Source organism: Cricetulus griseus (assembly GCF_003668045.3).
Source record: "Cricetulus griseus strain 17A/GY chromosome 1 unlocalized genomic scaffold, alternate assembly CriGri-PICRH-1.0 chr1_0, whole genome shotgun sequence".
NCBI classification, from domain to species: domain Eukaryota; kingdom Metazoa; phylum Chordata; class Mammalia; order Rodentia; family Cricetidae; genus Cricetulus; species Cricetulus griseus.
In genome coordinates, this window is record NW_023276806.1 from 84,473,439 (window position 1) to 84,493,866 (window position 20,428).

General features: G+C 42.2%; 1 protein-coding gene across 4 annotated transcripts in view; it reads right to left on the minus strand.

Annotated features, from left to right (window-relative positions):
- The window catches only part of LOC100760309 (schwannomin-interacting protein 1), a 129,881-nt gene that overhangs the window by 10,260 nt on the left and 99,193 nt on the right, over nt 1–20,428 (minus strand). For all 4 annotated transcript variants that reach the window (XM_035450753.1, XM_027391762.2, XM_027391761.2 and 1 more), the window contains 2 exons: nt 15,701–15,819; nt 502–619 (listed from right to left, as the gene is read on the minus strand). In XM_035450753.1, the coding sequence (XP_035306644.1) occupies nt 502–619; nt 15,701–15,819 (237 nt within the window). The remainder of the gene's footprint in view (nt 1–501; nt 620–15,700; nt 15,820–20,428) is intronic.

Consider the following 20,428-nt stretch of genomic DNA (forward strand, 5'->3'; position numbering starts at 1 on the left):
AGCATTCATGATTATTCATGACTTCTGGAACATGTGGGAAAGGGCTGAGCTCTTAGTTATAAGCCCAATATGGATGGATTCTTTCATACATACATACGTACATACATACATACGTGTGTGTGTGTGTGTGTGTGTGTGTGTGTGTGTGTGTAACAGAGCTCTCTTATTGAGCCTTGGTCAGCTTTGAACTCACTATGTAGCCTAGGCTGACTTTAAATTTGTGACCTCCTGCCAGAGCCCCCCAAGCACACGCCACCATGCCCATCTTCCTTTTGTGATCTCTAAAAGCCTAAGTGATTTCTCTCATAGTCAACAACTTTAATAAACCTTGTTTATCCTTTTTGTGTCATGACTTTGATTTTACAGTCAGTCAAAGCATGCAATCCCAAGGTGCTTCCTTTTCCACCCCGGAATGGCTGCTCCTGGGTCACCATAGAGTAAAGCTGAACAGCCAGGAAAGAGAACGAGGCAATGCCTTAGCCGGTGGCTGTGTGGACTTACCATGGGAGACAAGGGGGTGTCCAAGCTGGTTTCAGTCTTACTGTCATCTGCATCGCTGTCCTTGTCACTGCCACTGTCATTGACAAAACATATCTGGAGGTTCATCCCACTCTGCAGTCTGGGCAGAAACAAACAAACAGGACACAAATTCTACTCAGCTATCTGCAATCTGGCTGTAGCTAATTAAACTGAGTTTACTAACAGAAAATAGTTTTATGTGTTCTTTATGGGAGAAACAAATGACCCAAATCATTCTACCTTCCCTTTTTGGTTGTTGTTGAGACAGGATTTTGCTATGTAGCTCAGGCTGGCAACCCTGCCTCAGCATACTCTATCCTGCAAATGGAAATCTTATTAGAGGACCTCCCAGGATTCCATTCACTTTTCCCCATCAGTTTGGAGTTTCAAGTTTATGCTATAGCATCCTGTGAATAGCAAACACATAGTGAGCACACACACAAGGATGCTTTGTGTTTACAATTCTGTCAGTCAAGATGAATAGACTTCAGCCAGTTACATGTATACTGTTATTTAGGATGCTGTTGAAAAGGACAACCCAAAGAAGCTCACTAGAGCCAGCATGCCAAGACTACAGCTCTCTGCAGAGAATCTCCTTCCCTTCCAGCAAGACAGGATCATACGAAGGAAACATTTATTTAAAGTCATTGACAAAAGCCAACAGAGAAAGCTCACTTATGTCACTCAAGGACACAGGTTTATCCACTCCAAGAAGCTTATGGAAATCCCAAGGTGTTCAGTCCTAGAGGACACCAAATTTGCTCTGGTGTCTACTGCTGCAGAGAGCTAATCTAATACCTGATGTTTGCATATGGTTTTCTTTGTCCCAATGATGGAGAAACTTTGTACGCATTGCTCACATGACCCATTTAAAAATGTTTACTTGATTGAAAACACAGAATCTATTTAACTGGCCTCCCACCTAGTTAGCCTGCACTGTGATTAAGATGGGTATGTACTGCCATCTATTGTTGAATTCCATAATTACATCAGCTCAAGCTTACTTATTTTCCTTTCAAGAAAAGGTGGCTTCTCTCCCCAGTAAGTCCGGTATTTTTCTCTTTCAATCCTTTAATTGAAACATAGACAAGAAGCCCAGGCCCAGGAAAGCAGGCTACAGGTTCTGAGATGACTGGTTCACAGTGGGTCCCCAATCCAGAGTTTGTTCAGAGCTTGGCATCGGGTAGGTGCTCTGGACATAAGAACCACTTTCTTTTCTCCACCTTCTGGAAGCTGGGCAACGGGACAGAGACTCTTGGAGCTAATACAGCTTTTTAAAGGGACCTTATGAGTCCCTTACCCTAACACTGCTCACCTATTCACTGCAAGCCCTGATGCAGTCAGCCCTCCGAGGACTGCTGAAATAGTCCATAACTAGCCGCCCATAAGCAGGGGGCCCTCCAGTTGTGCCGGGACATGCTTCCCTCAAACTTGATCCATCTAGTATGTTTGTGTTTCCCTTTGATCCAGACAAATCGAAGACAGATAGAGAAGGGACATATGTTAAGGGCTAATCTCACCTGATCCTAGGATTACTTAGCATTTCCTCATATGCAATAAAGCTTCATGAAGAAGCACTTGGCTGCTGGAGATAAAAATTGTAAAAACAATATAAAACAACCAGCAAATGGCATCACAACACCAAGTTAAAGATGCCTGAGGACAAATATCTTCATTCTGAAGAAAATGTGATTAAAATCCTGCAGCTCTGCTCCAAACCGGTCAACCATCCCCAAGGAGAGTCTAACTTGGGAAAGGTATGAGGAAAGACTTCACAGCTGGGGGAAGCAGAGGAACGCCTTGGGTACAAATTCACAAAACCCCCTTAGTAGCACAGTAGCCCGTGGGAAACCGAAGGGAGCTCAGGCAAGTGGGGGGGTGGTGGCTTGTAATCCCTTACTGTGGCAATCACCAAGAATGTTACTCACAGGAATGATGTGACATCATAGCCGACTCAGAGAAGGTTTTAGTAAAGACATCTTAACTGGGCTCCCATTTCAAGAGGGATTTGTTTGCCTTTAGCCTTTAATCCCATTTTAGGAGGAAGACAACTCTGGGTAAACTCAACCATATTCCCTAAGAAGAAGACTGGCTGTCAGGTGATGGGGGCCACTAAGTCTCCTGAAGGCCTCTGCGCCAAGGAGATAATCCTTATCCCTGTCTTCCAACCTAGCAATGAGATATGCAGCTTCTGAAAGGTTTACTTCTGAAAACTGGACTTCCCAGCTCCTCACCCTCATGCTGCCTCAGGAAACAGAACAAGAAAGAACTTCCAAATGCCTATGGATCTCAAGCTTGCATTGCTCATTAGCTGTCTATAGCCAGCGTGGCTTGTGAGTCACAGCCATGCTGTGCCATTCATAACTCAACATCTCCAACTAGTCTGTGGCCAAGCTATTATTTCCATTTATTTGAATGGATCTTTGATGCATTATTCAAAGATTTTATACATAATGAATAATCACCCATATTTTTCATGCCATTTTTTTCTGTTTCATATTGATTTCAAAGGGGAATAGAGCATAAAATATGGATTATAACTACCCAAGGGTATGTATAAATGCATTTCATTTTTCTGGGACTATGTCACAATGAATGGGAGAACACCAGATTTTGGGGTGAGCTGTAGCTACACTCTGTGTGGGATGGTGGTATGTCAAGAGGAGGCACCACTGCTTCATAAAGAATTGTAAAATACTTCTCCATCCCACAAAGTCTGTCTCTTTCTTTCCTTTCTTTCTTTCTTTCTTTCTTTCTTTCTTTCTTTCTTTCTTTCTCTTTCTTTCTTTTTTTCTTTCTTTCTTTTTTTCTTTCTTTCTTTTTTCTCTCTTTCTTCCTTTCCTTCCTTCCCCAACTATGCAAATGCCTACTGGAGTTTTAAAAAATGGTGAAAAAGGAATGCAGCTTGTACTTTTCCACATTTGTTATGAAAACACAATGCTATCTTATTTTATTCCAGTAGGATTGTGTAAACATCCTCTTGCTATACGGTATAATCAAGAAACAGGAAAATACTCTATTTGACCTTTAAAAATCATGCTATGTATCATCTACAAATGTTGCTGGTTCAACATATGGCATCATCACACAAAAGCATCGAAACTGTTTTTCTTAAGCATGTGTGTAGAGAAAGGGATTGCTTGATTGCCAGTCTATCCATCCATTCATCCATCCATGCATGCATGCATGCATGCATCAGACAACAGCTCTAGAACTCCACAGCACCAGCAACTTGAGCTGAGCACCCGCTGTCCTTTTTGGATAGGGCACACACTTTCTAATTTGCTACAGTCCTACTATGCTCTGTTGGTTTTTATTTGGATTACTTCACTGGATCATTCCAGTTTCTTGTTGGACCCTACAGGCATTATGGTTCTCAGCCTCTGTAAGTAGAGGCAAGGCAGTTACATGAGGAATAAAAAAACCAGGTCTTCCAACAAGTAGCAAGTGCTAAAATCATGGATCAGAATATGTCTGTAGAAGTGTGGAAATACACACACTGAAAGGGAACACAGAAACACTTGGTGGACACTCCTTATTTATATATGTGAAAGCAAATACTTTTGCGTGGAGGACCATTCTCCAGCAGTTGTGTGTCCAGAGAAGCTAATAGGTATTTCTAACTATGTGCCAAAGAATGGGGGGGGGTATTGTTTATGTCTTGTCCTGACTCAGCATCTTAAAAGATAAGGAAGACCCTCTCAGGGTTTTCTTCTCTAAACCTTACACACACTTCCCCCCTTTCGGCTTCCACCTCTTAAGTCTAGGTCTCAAACCTTCCTTTTGTACATTTTCAAAGCATGGCTAATAGGCTGCCAAGACCTCATGGTAACAGATTCTTCTCAGTGGCTTAAGCAGCTTGTAGAAGAGGGGCCTCCATCCACCAGCTCTCCTTTGGAGAAGCATCGGCCATTTCCTGACCCAGGCTCCAGAGAGCTGTAAATACTTGCATTCCTCAGACAGCTGTTGGTTCTCACTCCCCATCAGTGTCAATTTCCTCCACTAATGACCACTTCTGTGTAATTGAATTTGGAATTACAGGATTTTAATGTCAGGGAAATGTATTTTTGAGAGAAATACTCTCTAGTATGAATGGAAGGCTAAAATGGACCTTCTTAGGATAGTAGGCGTAAAATAGCCATCTCTCACCGACGTCAAATGTGGTCTATTTTCATCCTAATTGAGTTCAGATGATTTCCGAGCAGCCCATTTATGAAATAAAAGTTACCATTTGTGAGCATGTATTATATGCCGGGCACTTTACCTACCTCTCTTAGATAGGAAGTGTGGAGTGGGGACCTAGCTTTACATACGAAAAACAAATCCTGGACAGGCAAAACTGCACAAGCTCACAGTGGTATGTATCCTCCCTTGTGAGGGGCTAGAGCACTTTAAGAAGGGTAGAATGAATTCGTTAATGAGAAAAAAAAAGAGATGAAAAAAGAAACAAAATAAAACCAAAATGAAACAAAAAGCTGGAAACTGAAATGCCTAGGAATAAAAGATAAAATATGATGAACTAGCAAACACACACACACACACACACACACACACACACACACACACACACACACACGAATATCTGTGAAAATGGCTGAAATGTCCTGACATAGTCTTAAGTGGGGACAAAGGCCATAAAAGTGGCTACAGTGTGATTTCAGTTACGGTTCAGTGTAGTAGCTCTTTGGGAAAAGTCCTCTGTCACCTGGTGCTGAGTCTGATGAGTTCAGTCCCCAGGACTCACCGTAATGGAAGGAACCGACTCTCACAAGCTCTCATCTGACCTCCACACATGTGCCATGGCACACCTGTGTTCCTCACACCCCCCCAACAATAAATAGATAAAATGTAGTATTTTTTAAAAGCACATGTAAGATTGGAAGAGCTATATTTAAGTACTTTCTGATGGAAGACATTAAGTTGACATTAGCTTGTCTCTCTTGAATGCCTCTGAGTTGTCATGTGTGGGCACTTACCAAGAATTAAAAAAGGAAAAGGAGAGAAAACCAGAGTTGGTGGTTGCGCTTGTGTGTTGGAGGAAAGGTGAGTGGGGCTCAACGTTTGACAGCTGCAATCTGACTCAGGCCACACTGAAGTGGGGGCTGTGACTCAGACATGAGTCAGCCTGAGCTCTGATTTTGGCAGGCTGCTGTGGATAGTGGGAGAAGATATGTGGGCAGGCCGGGATCCTGCTTCTTTGTAAGTGAACATCTCTGTGGACAGGCTCGTCCACTCATCCACAGACACCCAATCTCAGCTCTACCCCTCTCTCTGCAACTGCAGTAAACCATAGACCCTAGTTAACTGGCAGAAATGTAACTGTGTTTCTCTAAGACAGCTGACTTACTCTGCTTAGCCCCTGAACCCAAACATCTCTCTCTTGCTGGTAGCCGCTAGAGCCATGCAGGGTAGCGATGCAAGTCTTCCTTTGTCAGGCATCTATGTGGCTCTGAAAACATGGCAGATAAGGGTCAGTGCTTGGTGACTTTCAAGATGAACTGGATTAGTCCGATGCATTCGTTTGTCTTTTGTTTTGGTGATAGAATGGAGCCCAGAGCCTTACACATACCAAGCTCGGCTTCTCTGAGCTCCACTCTCACTGGTAGGTGAATACTTCAATTCAACTTACTTTATTCGTTTCAACATGGAAACACAGCTTTCACCCCTGTTATGATCATTCCGAGAAACATTCAGAGAAAACGGCCCTTTCAAGATTAACTCTTGGGGGCTGAGGAGATAGATGACTCAGGGGTTAAGAGCACTTGTTCTTGCAGAGGACTTAGGTTCTGTTCCCAGTACCAACCCAGCAAGGGTGTCACTGTGGGGACAAGCAAGGCTTGGTGTAGGTACATGGAGAGTTCAACTCTGATGTGACAAGTTCCAGGAGACCCTCACCAAATGACAAAGTGTCTGTCCACGACAGGACGGCTAAACTCATGAACTCACAGCACTGCTGTTGCCTACATATGACCCATATATGACCAAGTCAGTCAGCATTCTAGCATGGAGGGGAAATGGGGTGCATGGGGTACCCTTGACTGGAAAGGTTACAGGTGATGAAGCTTCTGGGGGTGGGGCAATTGGCTTTTGTTATGGATGTGGCCCCTGGTAACTTGAGCACACTTCAGTGGATGCCTGCCACCCATGAGCATATGGGCAATACACATTGGACTCTGTGGATTATTAAAACAAACAACAACAAACACCAAGCTGGGAGGAAGTTCTGGAAGGAGTTAGGGGTAAAAGCAGGGGGTGAATATAATCCAAATAATTTGTGTGAAATTCTCAAAGAATTGATAACAGCAGGTAAAAAAATGTATATCCAAACAAGTCTAAAATGAGTCAGCGACTAAGATCAAAATTCTAAATGCCAAGAGGACGTTTTAATTTGCAGTGTTCTTTTTTAATTTTTCTCATGCTATAATCAGCAGTGTGTGGAAGCAAATAAAAATTTATTTATTTATTTATTTATTTATTTATTTATAACAATGACAGCAAATACCAAGAGAGTGGAAACCAGGCACTCTTCTGGATACCTCACTCGCCTCCTCACAATAACCTTAAAGAAGGCTCAGTTATCACCCCCATTTTACAGATGAGGAGGCTGAGGCACAAGTAAAGTCACCAGCAAGTGCTACTAAGTGGCAGTCAGGATTCCAAGTCAGGTCCTCTGCTCTTAAGAAACTGCCATGCTGCTTCCTTCCTAGTTCTTCCTGATTCAGACAGTGCTCTGGAAGTGACTGCTGTCAACACAGTGAGGAGATGCATCATTTCTTTGTCCTCTGAGTGGTTGTGGGAGGACAAATCTGGGAACAATTGATGAGAGGGACCAGAGCCTGGAAAAATGGGGTACTATGATGGAAAGGCAGGAGTCTTTTCTTTTAATGGCGTTTTTACTGATACTATTTATTTATTTGCTTAACTACGGGTCTATTACACATCTGAGAAGACCCAACAAATATGGCCACCAGATGCCCCACCCCCATAATCTGTTTAAATAGCAACATGTAAGGGCTTGTGTTCTCCGTAGAAACATCTTCCATGGGTTTCAGGCACGTGATAATCTACAAGGGAACAATCTGAAGGGCACAGGAAAGTTTTATAAGATTGAATTCACGGATGGGGCTGGATGGGGGAATAGCTTGGTTGAGCTACTTGGTTGAGCTCAGTCACCAGCCTCGAAAGAGAAGGAAGGATACTGTTAGACCTCCAGACGACCAGCTCACTGCTGTCAGTGGGCTTCACTTCCAGTAGCAGCATTTGCACACCCAGGGCCCAACACAGGCGTGTGACCACTGTCTAAAGCGAGCACAAATTTCACTGATGGTATCATGAGAACGTGTCAAAGATTATGCAAAATGAAAGCTAATTTCTAGAAGCTCTTTTAATTAAACATTCAGCTGTCCACTGAAGCCAATTTTTAATATAACATGTAGCCCCATGCCCACCCCCAGCCCCTTTTTGCAACAGCTCAGGCAATTGAATTCTCATTGTTGATAATTCCTAAGACAGGGTACAGCTGGTTATGCCTTTAGCAAGATGTCAAATTCAGCCTGCACAAAATTAATTGCACCTAATTAATCTGGGGTCACTGGCATTATTGTAAAGCAAGGCTATTTATTAGACAAAGAAAATTTCACAAATACCAATTTGCTTTTCTTCCTGATTTGTGAAAGAGAAGAATCGCTTACATAATTAATTTGCTTTGCTATTTTAATCTTATTACTTCTCAAAAGATCCACTTTAAATCCTGCCTCGCTTTTGGAATTGTGTAAGTAATATTTGAGAATACTAGAGACCTCCTTGAAACCAGGGAGTCAGAAAAGACAGGTTTTCTGTATCGTGCCAGGTGACTGTACTAAAAGAAGTAAAACTAGATGCAGAGCCACAATTTGCTGTGTTGCTGGTACCACCAATGTAAAGATAAGACAAACAAACAACAAACTAATAGCATGTGCATGAGATTAATGTGAACTTTTAATGATACACCATATATTACAAATAAGTCACATTAGTATGAATCTCTTATCTCAAGGAAGATGCTGCAGAGTGAATCTCACTACACTTAAGACAGGTCAGTCTTTCTCTCATGCTGGGCAGACACAAGCCACTCTGCTTACTTCCAGGAAATTATGCAAAAATTATTACCGTTAGATTCAAGACAGTGATTCATTTTCCTGGCAAATGATGCCTCCTCGATGTAACCCCCTCTCACACACACACACACGTGCACAAATGCACACACCATATTCAAAGCCCCTGTGAATCTCTTTTCTTTACAGCCTCCTGAGTTCACTTTTACAGGTCTGAGTTGACTCTGCTTCCCCCACTCCCACCAAACATAGAGGAGGTAGCAGGTGTTTGTTACTGGCCTCGCTTCAGCCATTCACCAATAAACATAGAAGACCAAGAAAGAAATGAATTTTGATTTGGGAATGTTGGGATGGTTGAGATAAGTAAACAGTAATCATTATTCAAACCAGCTGCTCAAAAACACTCTGGGGAGTTTGTTTTTTATCACACAGCCTGGAGGGGAGAATACATATAGCTTGCCAGGGCTACTCGATCGCTCTGCAAGCATGGCCAAGAAGACCGTTATTTAGAATGCCTTTATACTGATGTACACTAAAGAAAACCCATCTTGAGTTAAGGTAAGAAGAGAGTGAAAAACCAGACCTCTCTGTGGCTGCTGTGAGGAAAGAAGAAGGGAAGGGAGGGGCGGAGAAGTTTTCTTTGTAATGGCAGCTTGGGTGGTAGTGTTTGAAAAGTATGGATTTCCTAGATGCCTATTGCTAATGACCTTTCCATCTTGTGTCCTTGGAGCATCTGGGCCTGTTCCTATTCCCTCAACACTAAGCTATGTAAGCTGAAAATGTGGACACAGAATAATAACTGATCATTAATGTGGCCTATGAAAAATTCTATAGGGAAGCATTATATAAAAGAAAAGCTGGGAGTGATGGTGTGCTTATACTCTTAGCACACACAAGACTGCAGCAGCAGGATGGGAGGGTGAAGGCCAGCCGTGGCCTTAGAGCAAGACCTTTTTCCCTCCCAAGAATAGTACTAAGCCTGCTATTTCTTGGAAATCTCATTTCAAAAAATAGGTAATCCACTTTTCTCATTTCCTATTAAGCAGTTAAGACCTTTTCCAAAACGATAAAAGAATGACAAAGATCATACAGTCTCGGTTTAAGAAGGTGATTATGTCTGGATTAGCAAATTTTGAAGGAAAATGTGACACTCCATGTATGCCACACTCCAGTACTAGTCAGGTCTAATGAGCTGTGTTATGCAGCAATAGCCAACGTTCTTCGGCTATAATATTAGGCATAAAATGTCTTTATGGGATTATTGTAAGCCTAGCTTACATTTAACAGCTTGCCACTTTAAAAATAAAAAAAAAACTGCTTTAAGAGAGCTAACACTGTCTAGAAAAAAACCAGCAGTGCTGAAACCTAGTGGACCACTTTGAACTTAAACTCTGAGGCATGGCTAACACACTCAGACTCATACTCAGACTTGACACACTCAGACTCTAACACCCCTCAGAATATCTCACATACTAATATGATTAATTTTTTTGCAGGTAAATCCAGATCCTCTAAAAAGCACAAGTGTGAAGCAGATTAGTTTCCAAAGACTGCATTCACATCAGAAGGCCCTGCCTTAAAGAGCAAGCTAACAACTCCAGAGCCCAATACTTGGATGCTTTGCAAAGGGTCTCGCTTGGTAGCCCCAGCTTGCCTGGTGCTTACTGTATTGACCTCAAACTCACTGTAATCTTTCTGCCTCGGTCTTCCCTGCTTTACCCTGCCTGGCTCTGCTGATTAATCTTAAATCTGGCACTCCATTTCCTATTGAGGACTGAGCTCTTCAGGGTACTAGATTCACGACAGGTCTACCTGGTTTTGGTTGTTTAACTGACCCAGCACATCGGATCTGGTACATTTTAGTGTACTGCACTGCTGAGTTGACAGTCTCGAGTACTTCTGTAAGAGGCAAGGTATTAGCACCCCAGTGAGAGCTTCTGGAATAACTAGTAGTGACTGGGGTGCGGTTTGGGAGGGGTGGGAGAGGGCAACAGAGATGGTGGTGGGAGATAGGAACCAGAATACATTATAAACATGTATGAAATTAACAAAGAACAAAAGCAACCAATAAAAACACTTACAAAGAAAAAAATACATCCCCAATAGCCCAAATGACCACATGTTATACAACAGGGTTATATAACAGCAATTGAGCCTTCCTGGAGTCCCCCCACCTCCAACCCTGACCCCCACATTGTGGGTGATGATGGTCAAAAATAGCAGATTTTCTATTGACAAGATAAAGTGACGTTTCTGTTTCTGAGAAACAGTTAGGATCCTTATTAAATATCATCTTGAGGGAAACTAGAAAAGTCATCCTGTTCTCCCACATGATGAGCTCATCTCAGAACAGAGAGGAGTCCATCTGAAAGAACAGACTATAAATACTCTCTGGAAGGCAAGCCAGCAAGTGCAGCTTGTTATGTGCTACTGCGAAGCACATTTGTGCTCGCATAGCTGTCTCCAGGGGGAAGAGGAGTCTGTGCTTTTCCAATTTGGCTCTGCCATAAGTCTCAAGTGGCTCTGGGAATTCTGTGGTGGGGGTGGATGTAGAGAGGCACCAAGGAGTGGGGAGGGTGGAAGAGGAAGGGATGGAGGAAGCATTTTCTGGCCATCAGTATTCAGGCACCCCAGTTCCTGACCATCAGTAGTCCTTGATCAGAGAAGGAACACTGTTTTACATTTGGGGTTTCTTCATGGAATTTTATTTGTGAAGATATTTCTGCTGAAGCGGGTGTGGTGGTGCACTTCTTTAAGCCCAGCACTGAGAGGTAGAGGCAGGCTTCTCTCCGTGAGGTCAAGGCCAACCAGAGGGACATGGTAAGGTTCTGCCTTAAAAGCAAAAACAAAAATAACCAAACCAAAACAAGACAAATATTGAAAACCTCCATAAGACTTAACCATAGCATAGTGAACACCACTACTTGCTCTTCTGAAATCCTATTAAGGGAAGAAATACGAAAAGGAAGGGAAACAACAGCAGAGTATGACAACCTTTAGAAGGTAAAATGAAACACACAGAGCTATTTAAGTGCTTCTCCAGCTGCCTTTAAACTGTTTGGTAGGGGAGGGCCGTAAATGGAGACCTCAGAATCCTGCAGTGTCAGGGGAGCAGGATAGAGCTATGCACAGACTTTGTACTTAAGAGGACCATTTAGAGCAGCTCTCTGACTGGCCAATCTCTGGCCTAGAAGAACCTGGAAATTTCCTGTCCAATCAGAAGTGCTCTGGACTGGAGCACCTAGACACATACTTAACTTCCAAACTTTCCTCATTAGACACTGCCAGACAGGCTTACAAGCCCTCATGATAAAGCTGGAAGGTTCTTTTCTGTTGTAAGTCACAGTCCAAGAAAAAAGACCAATAGATACTCTCAGTCGGTTGCATTCAGAAAGAGTGCCAAATTTGGCCAGTTCCGTAGTGGAGATTCCCATTCATTTATTCAACAATATTCAGTCTGCATTACTTCATGTGGTTGTCTTGGTAACTAATACAACAAAGACTCTCTTACCAGCAATTTATATCTGAGTGAGGGCAAAAGACACAGAACAGACTTAAATATATTACATAATGTTTTAATAAGAGTAACAAGGGCTAAAGAGAAAACCAGATCAAGGTAAGTGGATGAAGAAGACAAGAGAGAAAAAGATAGGAACATGTGTGTTTAGTTTTAATAAGGTGGACAGAGAAGGTCTCTCTGAGGAGATGATATATGTTAAAAAACAAAATCCAACCCACAGTGTAATAAGTAAAATAGCATTTATTATCCTATATTTAATATCATCGGATGGAAAGCAAATTAAACTAAAGAAATAAATCATGGGCAATATAAAGCTCAGTAAAAACTATTAGAAATAGTCAAATAAAACTTAAAAAGTTTCGGTGAAATAAACTATCCTAACAATTCTGAAAGTGTAGGGGAAATGAAATACCTAGAAAAAATACATCTCATTAAAAGTGACTCAAAAGGGCTGGAGGGATGGCTGAGAGGTTAAGAGCTCTGGTTGCTCTTTCAGAGGACTCAGATTCAATTCCCAGCAACCACATAGCGGCTCACAGCCATCTACAATGCAATCTAATGCCCTCTTCTGGCCTGCAGGCATATATGCAGGAAGAACACTATATACATAAGAAAAAAATAAATCTTTAAAAAAAGAAAAAAAGATTGTGACTCACCAGGGCAACAATGGGATGTCCAGTGAGAGTCCCAAAGAGGGCCCAGTGTTGATAGTGTAGTGGAGACCAGGGGCCCTGAACCAGACCACTGACTCTTTGTGATGAAAACGCTTGCATGCAAAGATGCATGGGATAAGATACAGAAGAGGAAATGCAACTAGATAATAAACACAGCGATACACTGCCATATTCCTATTTAACAAATAGTTTTTTAAAGGCATTACGAAGTGCCAAAAGTTCTCACAGCCCCAGGGTTTCTAAAAGACTGTTGCTAGGAGAGTGTCCTGTGACTAACCATGGTGGTAAATGATTGTCATTATCTCATCACTGTGAACATTCATGTATTTTTCTTCCAAGTCCACCCTCGTGTGCACACCAAAGATAAATTCTCCAGCCTGTGCAGAAGACATGGGCAAGAGGGTTTATGAACAGCAATGTGACAACTGGAAGCATTCCAGAACATCCCAATGCCCATCATTACAGAAGTGCCTACAGAAACTACTGCATTCACTTAGTAGAGTGCACAGTGGACGTCAAAACCACACAAGCATGGGCAGAGAATATAAAGGAGTCAGTTCCTATTCATAGCAAACAGTAACATGTCTCAAGTAACTGAAACATGCTTTGCGGATCATGCAGAATAATGTCTGATCTCAAGAACACACACATTAGAAAGTTAACTGATTCTAAATTGTGCTATAACTACAAAGGGAGAATGAAGGGAAGAATGGTGGGCATCTTTGTGGGCCAAATGTGCTCAAGATAAATCCCATTTCTGTCTCTTTCTCTCTCCCTCCCTCCCCTCCTATCCTTCCGCCTCCCTCCCTCCTTCCCCCACCCTCCACCAGGTAGGGTTTCTCTGTGTAGTCCTGGCTGACCTGGAACTCACTCTGTAGACCAGGCTGGCCTCAAACTCATAGAATAGAAATCCACTGCCTCTGCTTCCTGAGTGCTGTGATTAAAGGGATGCACCTCCACCATCTGGTCTGATAAATCCCAATTTTTTTTTTATCATTGAAACAATAGAAATATTTGAAATAAAACCCAAGGACATGAGCATTTCATTTAGAGATATGTAGGTAAGCACCTGAAGTAGCAACCAAGGAGCTAGAGTACACTGCCTCCACAGTGGAACAAGGCACACACATTACAATATATGGTTTTGTACATTATAATAAAGCAGGGTATGGGTGTCAAGGAATGATGAATATGGTCACTGCCACTTTCATGGATACATGTAAACATATATTTGATTAATATGTAAATACACTTACATCAAAATACATAACATGTTAAATATATCTGCTAAGGATACATAGGTATGAGTTTATGAAGAATGCCTCCTTATTTGGACCAGATAGATGTGAAATTGCTAAGCAGACAGATGGGATTTCTAGGTAAGACATTCTGACCCCTGGGATGTAGTAGAGAGCAATAGCAAACATCTGTAAGGCCATGTACAGTTACCCAATCTCTTCATTTCACACTCAGGAAAATAAGGATGAGCAAAACAAAAAGAGATGTTACTCTCATAATGCAAAGTAGTTTAAGACAAACCTGCAGATCTCCAGATCAGAATGCTTTCTGCCACAGCCACTAGGAGGTGAAAGGCCAGGGCACACTGACTTTCTAGGACCAGAGGGCAATCCCATGTGAAGAGGCTGGTGCCCAGCTAAGAAGAGATGCCTTACCATTCCTTGGGCAAACCAGAGCGTGCCTCATGATGCACGCACCTACCTGTGCTGCTTGGAAAATCTGCACCTGTGTGAGCATTTGTCTGTCCTCAGATCGCCGATGATTTACATGACTTTCTAAGGACCAGACAAGGCTTATTAAACATGATTAGGTGGATATTGGGTTACCTAATTCTGGGCCTCACATGAAGCAGAGATCTGGCAGTGATCTTCTGACTGAATGAATGCATGGCATTATCATTTGTTGCTAGCACTGGGCTTAACGTTGTCGATGTAAGCAGTATTTCATAGGGTATGTTTGCTTTAGGCTCAAAAGACAAAGAGATAGACACGGTGAGGGTGAGGCAGAGGGAATCAAGGGGTGTTGATGAGTCTTCAGCTATTACCCTCTCCATGAAAACAGGGTGCTGTATGCTTTCATCAATCACTTGGAATGTAATACTATTTATCATTTGGAATGTAATATTTTTTGATCACTTGGAATGTAATACTTTTAATAATTCCACTCATCAAAGCAGCCCACAGAATGGTGGCATGGTCATCAGCTAGAAGTGGCCTAGAAATGTGGGGTTTCAAGTTCAGCCAGGACACACTGAATCCAAACCTTTGCTTTAATTCCCCGGTGGCACACAAACATGGTAAAGGTTCAGAAGATATTTCTGTTTTCCTGGCAAAACTGGAACCTTATCATATTTTATTTGGAGCAGAAAGTTATGCAAATTACCAGTAACATCTTAAAAGAAATAAGGACAGGTGAATAATGATATCCTAAAATAAAGACCAAGAAAAACTACCTGGCAGATAAGCTAAGAACAGTAGTAAACATTGAACGATCAAAGTGAGAATGATATTTCTCATGTAATGGTATTCATTGCAATCAAACATATTGAGTAGGGGGGGACTCTGGGTGCTTTGGAGGTCCTTAATGGAAAATCTGGTGGTCTGCCACAGGAATAAGGCGTCACTTGCTTAAGCTTGTGGCCTGATTACTCATTACCAACACTGTGAAATCAGTGTTCTCTTCAAAGACAAGTGAAATATAAAAACGTCACCTCATGTAACTGGGCAATGGGCCATAGCAGCAATCACCAAGCCATGAGTGGGGAAGGGTCCGCCTAAAACCCAGAACTAACCACACAAAGACATAGGGCTGCCATTTATTAGACATACAGGCCACACATGGTACGCACCTGAAGAGCAACCCAAATGTGCACTCACCTTGAGGAAAGGCTTGGCTTCCCACTTTTGCTGCAGCTGGTATAGATCCCTGGACCATCGTCAAAGAAGCTGCCGAGGGCCAACTTCTGTCTGATAGACTCTCTCTCATTTTTTTGTGCCTAAATTTTCAAGAAAAAAGAAAGTGCTGATCAGTGGGCAGACACATTGCAAGTATGGGCAGTCCACCTTGCTAAAATTCTTGGACAAAAACCAAATGGGCTGTAGTCCAGAGAGGTTTCAATTATTAAAGCTGAAATGATGCCAGTCTCTTCTGACTCCAATTCCAGTTCTTTGGTGCCTTTTTTGATGTCTAGTTTAGGTGATCACTACAGTGCCAATCCATCTCCACCAGACTAGATGGAGTTGGTTTGTAACAACCGTCCTTGCCACTTGCTAGTCAGGGCTGGCCAACAATTTCTCCTAAATTCAATCAATCTGGTCCCAAATGAGGCTTTTCCTCAAGTCTTTCCTTCTCTCTCCGTTGTATGTCCCTTCAACCCACATACTTGACAGGAAGAACAGTAACTCATCTGGCCATGCACACTGGACTCTGAGCTGGCTGATGCCACAGCTTGGTCTGGCACGGAGTCTACAGGACCAACGCCACATCTGCCTGCACTGGGCTTACATTTTGCTGGGTATGAATGTTTCTGCCTAGGAGTTTGCCTCCTATTACCAGAGTGTGTATGAGCACATATATAATGTCTGAGATAGTTGGAGAGTTGTAATTGGCCTCATTGGTCTCATATCTTTGACTTGAAGCAAGCACAGTAAAACGACTTGAACTATGCTACTGTGATCATTTGGGTATGTTTATAATACTCGGCTTCCTATTAAAAGCCCCATAAAAACTCACCATGCTGAACTCATAAGCCCTTTAAACAACGGGGAAGAAGATTAGAAATGATTTCCTTAGTTAAAAAAGAAAACTAAGGCCGGGCGGTGGTGGCGCAAGCCTTTAGTCCCAGCACTCGGGGGAGGCAGAGGCAGGCAGATCTCTTTGAGTTGGAAACCAGCCTGGTCTACAAGAGCTAGTTCCAGGACAGCCTCCAAAGCCACAGAGAAACCCTGTCTTGAACCACCTCCCACCCCCCAAAAAAGAAAACTACTACAAAACCACTAAGGAACCTAGGCTGGCAAGATTTTGGGGTCTTTGTTTTGTGGGAAGAAAAGGTTATGATTGGAACCGTTTTGTGTGCTGAGCAGGTTGGTGTGGTCTGCTCTCCCACCCCTCCTAGTTACAGGACTTGGTGGTGCCTGTTGTTCTCACTACAGAAGGTTCTAGAGCCATATTTGTGCACTCCCGTGTCAGGAAGATGAGCTGTAGTCTAGTTGGAATGATGGGCTGACAAATGGCTCACTTCACTCTTGTGTAAAAGGCAGAATTAGGTGAGGGTTTCTCTGAATCACAGTACTCACTGGTCACATGTGGCTGTCTGCATTTCAATCCAACAACTGGTTAATTAAAATTTAAATTCAGTTCCTCAGCCAGTCTGGCCTCATTTCAGAAGCTCAGAAGCCAGCGGGGATGAGTATGGACATCATATTGGACAGCACAATATGAAGTGACAGCATAATAGTTTACAACTGTCCCCATGTTCTGGCTTCCACAGGCTACGTCAGAATGAACTAGGACTTGAAAAAAAAAAATACACATCCCTAAGTGCTAGATCCAGACAGTTCCAGAAGGTTTGAAAACTTGTAATCCTAATCCAAAGAAAGTTCTCCTCTACTCTCCTCTTCAGCACTTTAATTCTTGAATAATACCATAAGTATTCTTGTAATTGACACAGCAATAATACCTGTCTATACATCAGTCCCCCTCCAGTTTTGGCACATACCAAGGATATTATATAAAACGAGGAGCTTGTGTGTGTATGCACACACACAAAAAACATAGTCACAAAGTGTTTTCATACAGATATTTCTTATAAGGAAGATGCTGATTTAATTCTGTTTGTTGCCTTGCTCCAATCCTGAGCACTAAGAAAGTCAATATGAAACTGTCAAGGGAAGCAGGAATGCCTTTTATTTGGCTAACCACTAACAACTGTAGTGCTGGCATCTCCATCAAGGCCTGCCACACTCTCAAACACAGACCAGCCTGTGAAACACATACCATCTGCATTTGTGCATTTATTATTTATTATTACACAAGTCAAGTGAGTGTCTCAACCACAAGTCCTCAACAGTCAGAAAACTACTAAGTAGAATTAAACATCTAAATAAAAACTAAATTAAAACCAGGATATAATGCGAGTGTTCATGATTGAGGCTCAACAATGTGATGGCCCAAAATTGGTCAGGATGTGGAAGCCGTACTGATTAAGGGCAACACCTATCTCCGCTGTGCTGTGTGCATGCACCCTTGATTTCTTATCTGTTCTTTCTGGAATACACAATGCTACAGATATTGGTGGTGGTGGGGGGGGGGGGACAAGAACCATTTTCCTCCTGTTTCCCTTTCTGGATCCCACTGAACAAAATAAGGAAAATAGAACATAAATGTTAACGATAATTCTGCTACTTAGAGAGATCGTTGCTAACAGTTGGTATATCTCCTCCTAGTTTTTAAAAAAATATCGTGCATATACTGAAGATTTCCCATATAGCACTTCACACTCTTTAGAAACACACTTTCAGGAGATTGCTTACCATCCCATCCCATGGGGTTTCCCTCTACAGTTAGCCACTTGGGGTTGTGTCAAATGAAAAATAACATCTTTACATAAATCCCTGCCCACATGTCTGATGCTTTCCCAGGCACGAGTTCCTGGAAGTGGGAGTGCCAGATCAGCTGTGTGTGAACATTTGTTGGAGCTCTTGACACATCTTGTCACACTGCTCCCGAGAAAAGCTGCTCTGGTTCACATGCCCACCAGCGATGCAAAGTGGGCTTCTACTGCATTCCGTTAACATGGAGCGCTCACTGTTGTTTTTAGTTTGATAGGCGTTCCCGTTCTCTTTATTTCAATTCCTTCCATCTATCAGTGAGAATAAATGTTTAAGTATTTTCTTTCCTCTGAATTACTTATTCCTATGTTTGTTTATTTTTTCTCCAGAGATCTGAGAGCTTAACATTTGTTATATTAAGGAAATTTGTCCTTTTGACTTTTAGCTGTGTTTTGTGGTTAAGTCAATAGCTTGCTTCCTCTGTCACATTGCTGGTGGCTTTGGTGCATGAAAGACTTCTCAGATCAGACTGGAAAATAATCTCCACTGATGATGGAGAGTTAACTGAGAAAGTTCTCAGCAGCTGTCTGGTGGTAATGTAGCTAGCAATAAATGGTAACATAATGGTTAATCCTCCAATAACCTCTGTTTAGAAGATGAGAAACTGGGGTAACAAAAGGTTGCCCTATTTTTAGGGAGAAGTTCTGCGGTTTGAGTGTATGTTTTCTGGTTCCGGATCTTTCTTCTACACTGAGAAGAAAATTGTGCAGGCTAATGGTAAAAGTGGGCACTATGGTGAAGACACATTGTGAGACTAGAGTTATGGATCAATTTCTTCTGACATGGATGTGATGCCTTCCCAGAAAAGCACAAAACACCGCACTGCAGAGCATACATTACCACAGACCAACTGTAAACAGAGATATTTACAAACGCCTTCCCAACCACGCCCCTCATCACCACAGTTCTCTTTTTGAAACATCTGATTCCAAGTGTTTCAAGTACTACAATTTCCACTTACTAGTAAAGGCAGAAATCTTCTGTTCTCTGAGGAATTCTCTGCACAGGGTAATTGTATCTCACAACTCCCAGAGACCAGAGACGCCATCAGAGAAAGGCTAACATAAAATGACACTCTCTGGATGCACTATGACCAGCAGAGCCATGTCCGCTACTAAAAAAGCCTTGGGAAACATCCTCATGAAACAAAATTTCAATGTCTAAAATTGATATTGTTAGCAAAAAGCCAAAGAGCAACTGAGGGATAGTGGCTCATGACCACAAGATAGAAAAGCTGTTCAAAACCAATATGGAAGTGAAACTGTGTTAAATGTTAATCCTTAATCAGTCTCAGACAGTTTTGTCCTCAGTCACGACTGCATTCCTTACTGCCACACACTCTGTCTGGGCAGGTAAGACTTATTAATGGCCTTCAAGGGTGTCGTGCAAGCTGCAGGGGGTCTCACAGGGCACTTAGATTCCTTTCTCAGTGTGAAATTTATCTACCGCAATTCCCCAAATGTGGTAGAAGAGCATTCCTAAAGGAAATAGTAGAATATTCTCCTTGGGTAGACATTGTCTATTTGAAATCCAGCTGTCTCCAGGTCCCTTCTATGTTGTTTTCAGGACACAGCATGAATCCATCCCTTATATTGATACAACTATACCATTCCTTTCTGCTCGCTTCCTGCTCGTGCTACATTTCTGGAAGGATCATGGTGTCTCTGAAGCAGGGGGTACTTGCCATTTAACATAATAATCTGCACAGAAATTATTAAATTAAATGTAGGTATGTCTTACATTTCTAAAACATGTAACTGGTACATAGCGTTTGTGTAGAGACACATCTGTGAGGAACACTCTAAACCTAATTAAAAGGTCACTCATATTCAGGACAATACCAAGGGCTTCCTCCTCCAAATTCATGAACATGATGTAACCACAGCCAACCAGAGAGGCTTGCCAGACTAAAAGGATAAAAGGAACTTAATCTCCTCCAAAGATGTATGTATGTGTGTATGTATGTATATATGTATGTACGCATGTATGTACACA